This window comes from Antrostomus carolinensis, unplaced genomic scaffold, assembly GCF_000700745.2.
Source record: "Antrostomus carolinensis isolate BGI_N321 unplaced genomic scaffold, ASM70074v2 scaffold48740, whole genome shotgun sequence".
Lineage (NCBI taxonomy): Eukaryota > Metazoa > Chordata > Aves > Caprimulgiformes > Caprimulgidae > Antrostomus > Antrostomus carolinensis.
This window is the reverse complement of record NW_010288610.1, coordinates 1-9,992: the sequence shown is the minus strand read 5'-3', so window position 1 is coordinate 9,992 and position 9,992 is coordinate 1. Positions and strand designations below refer to the sequence as shown.

The 9,992-nt window shown below is 47.2% G+C and overlaps 1 protein-coding gene across 1 annotated transcript; it reads right to left on the bottom strand.

Annotated features, from left to right (window-relative positions):
• Nucleotides 1-3,469: 3,469 nt before the first annotated feature.
• Nucleotides 3,470-9,623, bottom strand: MIEF1 (mitochondrial elongation factor 1). The gene is made up of 5 exons (XM_010167224.1): nucleotides 9,520-9,623; nucleotides 8,196-8,344; nucleotides 7,876-8,056; nucleotides 5,539-5,801; nucleotides 3,470-4,444 (listed from the first exon to the last, which is right to left on the bottom strand). The coding sequence occupies exons 2-5, from the start codon at nucleotides 8,337-8,339 to the stop codon at nucleotides 3,638-3,640; spliced, it is 1,395 nt and encodes a 464-aa protein (XP_010165526.1). The 5' UTR covers nucleotides 8,340-8,344; nucleotides 9,520-9,623; the 3' UTR covers nucleotides 3,470-3,637.
• Nucleotides 9,624-9,992: the final 369 nt, after the last annotated feature.

Genomic DNA, 9,992 nt, shown 5'->3' with positions numbered 1-9,992 from the left:
TTAGAATTTCACCCACTCTGTCACAGACCATGCACTTAGACTTTCCCCTTTGCAAATCCACAGCCTCCAGGCCTGGGAGAGATGGGGCATCATCTCTTCGATTCTCACTGTGAACACTCACTCCTGTGCTAAGAGTGAGGGCCCTGATGGCAGCTCACCAGGAGGCAGAAATCAGCCTCTTCTTTCCATAATTGCTTTTAAACACTGGAAATTAAATCCATCTGACTTGAAGGATTAGTGGTGGAGCTCAGCAGCAGTCAAAACCCACTGCTGAGCAAGTTGGTTCTCACCCCGTAGTTACCGGGAACAAGACAACAATCTTGTGGGAAGCTCAGGTGAGCTAAGCAACAGCAGAACACACTGAGGCATTCTTGGAGCCCAGGCAGCAACCAACCAAACACTCGTTCTGGGCCTCTTACAATCATTTTGTCTCCGAGCTGCTCTGCCATGAAGGTGGCCGGGAGCTGCCCTTTTCACATTCGGCTTTAGGTCTTCCTGCTCTGTGCTACAGCTTTGACTAAGAAGGGGCCTATCTATAGGTAAGGCAACCCTCCAGGCTGTACATCAACACCTGTATGGCATTTAATACTGAAAGGCACCAGTTCGAAAGACCCTGCAACAGTCTGTCTGACCCACAGGCTGGGTACAGCATTAGTGTAAGTTTCCTGCCCTGCTCCTTCTTCCCTGCCTCTGTTGCCCCTTATGCCTGACCCTGCTCTTGAAATACTCCTGGTTGCAGTGTCCCTGTGACCCACTAAGTCTTTGGCCTTTGCTGAGACTGCCACTGCCAGGGCAGCTATTGCCCGCTGTGGTGGCTGCCTGTGGGAAGGAGCATCTGCCTCCCGAGAGCAGGCCTGTGGCTGGCTCAGGGGAGGGAAAAAACTGAAGGGAAGAAATGATGGAAGTGATTCAAGTGAAGTAGAGCAAAGTCTACAGAAAAGGCAAAAAGGCAGCTTCAGTCTCCATTTGATACACAAATTGAGCTCAATAGCAGCAAGAAATGGCCATAAAATATTAATTCATTAGGTTGTCAGGACGAAGTAAAAGCATTCATGTAAAAAATTCTATACACAGATAGGTATGTGGCAACTGTTCTCAAGCCAGCTCAGACAGTGGCTTCTTCTTGCTTATGTATCATCTTTTTTGTATCTATAGTTTTGATCATTCTAAACCATGTTGCTGCTCAATTCTGCATGAAGACCATGGTGTTGGAGTCCGCACCAAGGGAAGGTTGAGATCACACTAAATAAGTTAATTTATGGGGAACTCCTGACAACCCTGATATTTTAATATTTTTGTTGACCTTCAAGTAAATAGAAGAAAGGGGAATTTTCCCCAATAGCCTATAGGCTCCAAGTCTCATCTGTCTGCGTTTAGAGTAGGAAGGTTGACACCAGAAAGGCAGTGGAGGGCAGGGAAAGGAAGAAGGGAAAAAAACCTGGGAATCAGAGTGAAGAGCAATCAACAGCTGACCAATACTGACTGCTGCAAAACTTACAAAACACAAAATCATACAAACGGAATTTCTGTCAACCTTTTATAGACTACAGACTCTATATACACACACAAACTTCAAAGTACGCATCTGGCAGTCTAGAAAATACCAGTACCCTAAGGATTAAATAATTTAAAATGCAACATTGCGTTATCACTGTATATGAATACAACCTGGCACACTGGCTAAAATGGACGGATTGTCCGAGAAAGTGCTCCCTCCCCATCTCACCAGCACTGCCTCTAAAAAACAAACAAGGGCTAAAGACTCCCTCTGTGGTTCCACTCCTGAAACTCACCTTGCAACTTCTCTGCCAAAGGGGCTGGAGCAGAAAGGGGTGGGGGGGTGAGTCCTGAGGAGGAGAAAAGAAGGGAGGAGAAAAGGATTCCTGCTCCCTCCAACCTCTGCTGCTGCAGTACCCCTCTCCATTGGCTGGGGAGGCTGGACAGCAAGGGGAAAAAACGGTGCTAAAGCTGGGGAAAGGCAAGTATGTTTCTGTGATGATAGCTGTGATAGTCTTTTGAGAGAGAAACAGCCCCAAAGTCAGGAAGACACCCTCCCTCTCCCTTTTTGAAGACAGGAGGCCAGAAGGCTGAATGCAGAGTAGGCAGAGTCCACGTGGCGAGTGTAGGAGATACCGACAGTGCAGCAGCTGCCCCCAGCCAGCCATACCATGGTCCAGCAGCAGATGGGAGGGCAGCCAAGGGAGAATGGCCTGACAGCAGCCATAAACAGGAGTGGGCAGAACTGCATTACCAACAGGTCCAAACAGACAGAATGGGAAGATGCAGCCTCACCAGCTTTCTAAGAGTAATTATAAACTGGGAGCACTGGAAAGTCAGCACATGGGAATGAGGAAGGGGATGGACAGCCTCAGTTCTGAGGTGGCTGGGGAGGGGACTAAAACACACACTGAGAGCAGATGGCAAAGCCAACGTCTCTCTAAACACCAGCTCTGCATATGTTCCCTAATATCAGTGTACAGGACAGAACCTTGCTGATGACACCAGTTCAGTCCTGTCACCTTCACAGACTTACAGCTGGTGAGAATCTGGCTTACGTGTGCTTAATACAAAGCCCTTTGAGGCATGCAGTCTTGTTTACACCTCCAATAAAGCAGAACAGCCATAAGCTGTCGAGGAAAAGATGAAAAAAAAAAATAATCCCCATTCCCATGTGTGTCTCCCACCTCTCCTCTATAATAAGCCTTTCTTCCTCTAGGCCAGAGACAACTAAGGAGCCACCTTGTTCTCCATTCCCAGGACCATTCCCACCAGCAACACCCAGCAGATCTGGCTAGGCAGGAATGGCAAGCCCTGCTCCTTCATCCTCATCAGATAGCCAGACCACAAAGGTTTCCTCGTCCCCTGCGACAGCTTCAGTAGGAATTGTCTGTACTGGAGGTTGTGTTGCAGCAGGCTGGACAAGCCTCAGCCCTCACTCCTGAACCCAGCTTGCAAAGGATGAGAAGGCTCCGTAGAAGCAGGAGCCATGGGCATTCACCTCTTCCAAGCTCTACAGCCCTAAATACTGCCAGTGTAATCATTATCCACTCAGAAATACAAAAAACAACCCTGTCCAAAACATCTCACTGAGTCTGCCCTGAACAACTGGGTCAAAGGGGAAAAGAAGGAAAAAAAAACAAAAAAAGAAAAAGAAAAAAAAGGAAAAAAGAGGAAAGTGAGACAGTGTGGTACAGCAGAGAAAAGGAAACATGGGGCAAAGTCAGACTGGAAGAAAGGACCCCAATGCAAGTCTGCTAAAATCATCACTGGATTTACCAGCCCAGTTCCACCTTCTTCATCCCAAAATGGACTCACTGCAGTAAGTGTACTACAGAAGACAGAAGTGCATAGTTTGGTTTATTTTTTTGGTAGACACTTAAAACACCAGCAGAATTTACGTGAAGATCTTAGAGCTGCAGTTTTAGCCTCTTTTCCCTGCCAATGGGTATCTGTTGGGGCAGATATGGTGGAAATGGACCAGTAGCACCAAGAAATCCAGTGGGAGCACCAACTCCACGGTAGGAAATAATAATGAACCAAAAGGAGACAGAGAGAGGGAAGTGGAGGAGACACATTTTGCAGTAATCAAAGTCCACCTTGGCTAAACCCGATCAACACTTCCCCAGGTAAGGCCCCATTACGTCTGCAGCAAGACCTCTGGCTCCGACAGAGAGCTGTAGAGGGTATAGCCCAACTCATCCACCTCTTCAGGGGTGAGCTCTGAGAATAAGTTCACCTTGGGGTTCAGAACACTAGGGAGGACACCTGCCTCCAAGTAGCGGATCAACCCCTTCAGTGCCTGCAAGAAGCGATCAGCCAGCATGTCCTGGGACCAGTTGGACTCTTCTTGGGACAAGTGCAGGATGACATTGGTGAGCTGGCTGGCAGTGAGGCGGCCCAGGGCTGGGTTTGACTTGCATACCGCTTTCAGGATCTTCAGGCACAAGCAGCGGCAGCCAGAATCACACTGGTCCAGGGCTCGGAGGCGAGCCGTTTCTGCTGGCCGCAGGCTCAGTCGCCACAGATTGTCATTCTGGGCCAATCGGTGGGGTCTGGCCACAAGGATGATGTCACCCAGTGTCAGGGATGGTAGAAAGTCAATAAAAAGAAGCCGTTCTGGATCATACTGGACTTCCAGAGTCAAATCTGCTGGGGGAGCTGCCGGGCGGATCACATAATCCAAGAGAGTCCCAATTGCTGGCCAGTTGATGGAGCCAGCTACAACTTTCTCAAAGGTGTCTGCTACAGCTTTGGGGGAAAGGTAACCTCCCACCACACAGCGGTCCCAGTAGCTGCTCCCACGGGGAAAGTACTCTGGGTTCTCTCGACGCACCAAGTAGAAGCCAGGAATGTTCATGATAGTGTCCTCCCCAGGGATGCAGGACCACAGGTTCTGCTCCAGCATCAGAGGCACAATGAGCTGGATGTGGTCAGCTGTCACTACCTTTCACAAGACAGAAAAGTCAGTGAGAACAAGCTTTCTCTCTCCATGCTCAGTTTTATTCACTAGCTCTAGACAGCCTTCTGTTCAGAGGAACCTGGAATAAGGATTCATCTGTCTCGCTCTCCTCTCTGCGTAGGACTCACAGCCTCCCTTTATCATGAGACATTCTGAAGGACTATTTCCTATCATCAGTGGGATAGCTCACAAAGTATAACCCAAGTTAATGCTTATATGGTACGTACTATTTAGAGGTCTTCAAACACTTCAGGACCTGACATGGACTGCACACAGACAAATAATTTTGCCTCCTGTTTCTTTAAGTCCACTCCTTGGATGCGTGATGCAGCTGGCTGAGGGCACAGCAACACCACACGATTCATTTAAAACAAGAGGCAGAGTACTAAGTTTCTAGACAAGCTGAAGTTACCATGGTTTAATTATCCCATGCTACAACTAGGTACTGCCACATTATTTGGAAAAAGGTCATTAAAGATCCCTTTTCACCAATGTGATTAAGACTCCAGATCTAAGTTTCACTGGACACTATTTCAGAGCTCTGACTCAAACAAAAAAGTGTGCCTCTGAATCACTCACTATAGCCATGGGCATCTTGCCATCAGGGAGATATGCAGCAGGGACTGCTCTCCAATCCAGGTCTGTCATGCATTAGGGAATAAAAAAAAAAAAAAAAAAGCAGGGAAGATCTACATGAATACCCAGGAGTTCTAAGGGAATATCATGTATTTGGAAGGAGATAGAACGGACAGAGTGAAAAAAAGAGGTCTACTGGAGAAACAACAAGAAAAACACAGCTAAAAGGAGAGACAGAGGGGAAGGAAAGATAATCTGGAGGAAAAAAAAACCAAACAAGCAACGTGCAAATTCTTTGCAGACAAAGCCAGAGCAGCCTGGTCACACCTGTTCAAACAGCACTGCAGAAATCAACGCCTGGCTCCACGGTGGGAAAGGTGACACCAAGAGCCTTATTACAGAGGAATGTTGTGCTGAGCCAGCACTGCCAGCAGGGAAGCCTGAAATGCCCCTGCCTAGTCAGCCTTCTGAATAATGACCCATCGTGTGGCCCCAGGAATTACCTGCAGATCATCATACAGGCTGCCGCTGAGGTACATGTCACGCAGGGGCATGTCTGGCAGCTTGGCACGTAGGAAGCTGCGCAGCTCAGCGCAGATATCCACAGCTGCTTGCTTGGCCCGGGCCTGCTCATCCGCTGGGATAGCTACCTTCCTCCGGTAATAGGCAAAGAGCTTTTCTTGCAGAGACAGACGAAGGCGAGATTTTTTCAGCTCCACTTGACTCCTCTTGGCAGATGGCTTGGGCTTTGTGGGTCGGAAAAAGTCTGCAAGACAGAAGGAAAACCATTGATCATCTGCAGCGTTTCGCTGCGAACCGACCTGCAGAAGAAAATCTGCAGCACCGAAGCGTAGCCTCCCGGGTCTCAAAAAGCTTTCAGCAGACATTTTGCATGCTTCACACAGGTACCAGTCAAAAGGGAGGTACTGAGAAACTTCAAAAGAGACTACTACAAACATCAAACTGGGCGAAAACAAATTACTAGACTTGGAATTTAGCCAGAACGACTAACATCGCGTACAGGGAAGTAATTTTAATGGCTATGTGGGCAGTACCTCAGTTTTATTTCATAAAAAATTCACAGCACTGTTACCAGTGCAGAAGTTTTCAATATGATGCCAGAACAGCAGATAAAACACTCCTGAACAACCATCACCATCTGTTATAAAGTTTTTAACATTATAATGGATTTTTACAAATTATCAGCAAAATCCAGTTCTGATCAGGGTATGAGATCAGAGAAGATCACGCCACGTGGAAATTAAATAGGTTCAGGAGTCTGATCAACACTTATCAGGATGGTGAGCTGAGAGATGCTGGGGCCAGCAGAACTCAGGCAATCACAGCCCCAGTGAAAACCTCCCTCAAACTTTCACAGGCCAAAGAGCAGAGAGCACACTTTTAGCCACAATACAGCAACACAGTGCTTTACACTGCCATCTGCGTTAGGAAGCAACATCCAGCCTACACAGATTCTCTAAGCCCCTTTTTTCCTGACTGGTTTCCTAAAGAAATCAGCCAATGCTTCCCACCTATCTTCTGGACTTCTCTTAACTGGGACCAAGAGTTTCAGAAGTTATCAATGAGAATTAAGGAAGGATTACAGATCTCTAAAGAGACCTTTCCAAAGGCTGTGCAGTACTTAGTGGATGCAGGAGAAACCTCCAAGTCAGTGGCCCCATTAAGGCAATCAGCTGTTGCGCATTTGTTTGGCAACAGGTATTTGGCCACGCAGCACATGCAGGATGGCTGACCAAGCTGTGCACAGACTCATCTCGCCCAGCCTCAGCAGCTGCTGTCTCTTGTCCCACTGGGGCCTTTTAAACAGATTTGAAGGTTTATGTGAAAAGGAAATAGCCTGCAAAACCACAGGGAACCAGACTTCATTGCCTGTTCATGAAAAAAATTACTTTACCATCTTAAGTTTTTATTTATTTTTAAGTCATGAATGCAAGACGCCACCATGAATTATTTTATTCCTCAATCCTCATCTTTGGGTAGTCCAATCAAATGATCTAGACCCAATTCAACATAGCTGCCTAGTTATTTAACGTTTCCTCAGAAAATGCATTGCCATCCTGAAGCTGACTTTCTTGCAGAGAATCTGGAAATCAAGTTAAAGCTTGTTATTTTTCAGACCCAAAGTCACTCAGTCTAAGCAGGTCCCTGATTTTCATTTTAAATCTCCAAGTGTAAGTCTCCTGAAATGACCAGTAAAACCAGTGAGAAAATAAAACAACCAAGCACATATAACAAACACTGACAGACTCTAAATTACTTATTATCCCATCCAAAAAGAAGACTGCTGGTGACTTTTTATAGCCTGATGAAGACTAACTCAGTGATGAGCAGCACTAAACAAGAAAACAGTGTTACAGAAGTTATTAGTAAAATGGTAGAAATAATATAGGAAATACTGTTATAAATTGCTAGTACATTCACAATTTGAATATTCCCCTCTTAAAAAGACATGAAAAAAATGGAAGAGTCCAAAGGAAAACAAACAAACAAACAAACAAACAAAAAGAGCTTCAGTGGAATAGCTTTGTAAGAGGAGGGATTGCAGAGGTAAGTATTCAGTTTAAGAGAAAATTCTGAGGGAGAATAAACCTTAAGACCATGAAGCCACGGGAGGAACAAAGAACGCAAACAGATGACTGTTATTCACTAGTTCCCAATCTGAGTTCTAATTCTTGAAGTTACCAGTGGACCTGCTTAAAAGAAAAACATTGAAATCTGGGGCTAGACAGAGTATTCTCTTCCCTGCATTCCTTTAAATGAAGACAGGGTCTATGAGCCTGGAGGATTCTGCAATGCAGGAGCATCACCCCGCTCCTTACCCGTGTCTGCGGCTGAAGGATCAGTGGGGAGGGTCTGCAGGGAGCGGCTGAGGTTAGTCTTCATGTCCTGGGTCAGTAAGCGCGAGGAGGAGCCCAGCCAGTTTGGCTCTTCCCAGCTTCTCTTTCCCGACTGGTTCAAGCGAGTGGGGCTGCTGGGAGCACTGACTGCCCGGTCGTACATCTAAAGCAACATCACCAAGCAAGCTGTGAGTCATTAAGGGCCCAACACTTACATGTCACCCCGCTTCTCGGGTCTTTTTGCTTCCCCCCTCCTTCCCTGCAGTGCCCCCCGTGCCCCGGGGTCCCGCTGGCCCACTCACCCGTTTGACGGCCAGCGTGGCGATGCCCAGCACGGCGGCCCCGCCCACGCCCAGCACCAGCCGGGCGTTGGACAGCACAAAGTCGATGGCCGTGCCGATGCCGTTGTCATCTTTTTTGCCTTTGCGCTGCCCAGCGCCTGCCATGGCATCTGGAAGGAGCAGAAGCATTAAACAAACGGGTCAACTCACCACAACCCTAACGGGTCCCCCCTTCTCCTCCAGCCCAGCTCACAGGGTCGCAGCACAGAGCCACAGGAAGGGACCGCCCAGCCCTGCAACCTCTTTAGCTGCCTTCCCTTCGGGAGCTGCTTATTCCACACACACCAGAGCAAAAGGACTGACCAAGCTCTGCAATGACAGCTTTGCTTTGCTTACAGCTCCCTTTATGACCTGAAAAAAAACATCCCAAATTTCATACGGCTTTTAATAATTTCAGCAGGTTTAATTGTGCAATCATCTGATGCTCTTTTAAATATAAATTTAGATTTACTCAGCAATATTTTGCACTAAAAACCTGTATGTTACGTAAAACTGTATGACCATTCTTTTCAGTTTGTGCTTCTCAACCAAACCATGGCTTTTTTTGTGCCAGTTTATTTTTTTACTCTCAATCTAATGCAAGTAATTTTGCTCACAGATAATGTGATGCAGGGTTGGTCAATTGCTTGTCTGTTACAAATCAGGTTCTTCCCAAGAGTTGACAGGCAGTCTCAGAGCTCCACTCCCAGACTAATTTTTGGACAATGGCTGGTCCCAGATACTTCAAAGACATCCGAGAACCAACAGTAGAGACCACAACGCACCACAAAGGGAACAGCTCCCTTGCTCTCACTGGACATGTATTCCTGCCCTCAAGGCTGGTGGGTTTGACTCTCATACAAGTCATGTATAATATAACAGGAGCATTAATAGTTTCTTACACATGTACTCTTGTTTCCTCCAATTCCCATTTAACTTGATCTTGATATTTAAATTTAAACCATCTCCCTGGCCAACTGCACACGTGAAACACATTTTGTCCCCACTCTACCCATAGATGGGTCTTCAGTGAATCTACATGAAAACACCAGGAAACTCTTCCAACCTGACTCAAGATCTGTTTTCTAAGCTAGTTTCAAAGGTTCAGAGCCTGCCTGACTTGGGTGGCTTAAAACTACCCTTATGTTTTTCTAAGCTCAAGCTACAATCTCAGGAGGAATGCTCCCGCCTTGATGAACCAGGAACCCAGTCACTCTTCATCCTCAGGCAGAGAAAAAACCACTTTCACAAAGCTAACTGTAAGAGTAGCATGAAAAACATGGTTATGTCATTGTAACTGACCTACCTGTGACCTAAAGCATTTGTAAAGAGAACAGGGGAGCCCTCCTGGTGTGCCTGTGGAAGCACCTTCCAGACTTCTTCAAGACAGTGGTAGGCAGGGAGTGTTAATCATCTTTTGGTTGCTGAGGGGATCTCAGAAAGAAGAGGGAAGTAACTGGGGCCAAAAAGAACTACAGGGCTTCTCTAAACCAAGCCCCCTAGTTTGCTCTGCAGAAAAGCTTGTCCCTTCTCCAGCTGTCTTTCCTTGTCCTCCAGCCGCTGCAGCCCCCGGTTCTTGCGGAACTCGCGGCGGATGAAAGCCAGGTAGAAATCCCGGTCGGTGTAGCACAGCCCACGGCCCTGGCGCAACAAAGCCCGGTAGAGGGTCAGGACAGCCTCCCGGGACCACGCTGCCATGGGGGACGGCTGCATGGACGGGCGACCTGGAGAGAGGTGACGAAGTGCGAGACCCGAGTCAGCTTCTCCCTCCCCGAGGGA

Excerpts from the sequence above, each read along its gene's own strand:
- MIEF1 (XM_010167224.1), bottom strand. The coding sequence starts at position 8,339 with ATGGCAGGCGCTGGGCAGCGCAAAGGCAAAAAAGATGACAACGGCATC. Across the intron at positions 8,057-8,195 it reads CCACGCTGGCCGTCAAACGG|ATGTACGACCGGGCAGTCAG; the intron begins GTGAGTGGGCCA and ends ATGTTGCTTTAG. Across the intron at positions 4,445-5,538 it reads GCCTGTATGATGATCTGCAG|GTAGTGACAGCTGACCACAT; the intron begins GTAATTCCTGGG and ends GTCTTGTGAAAG.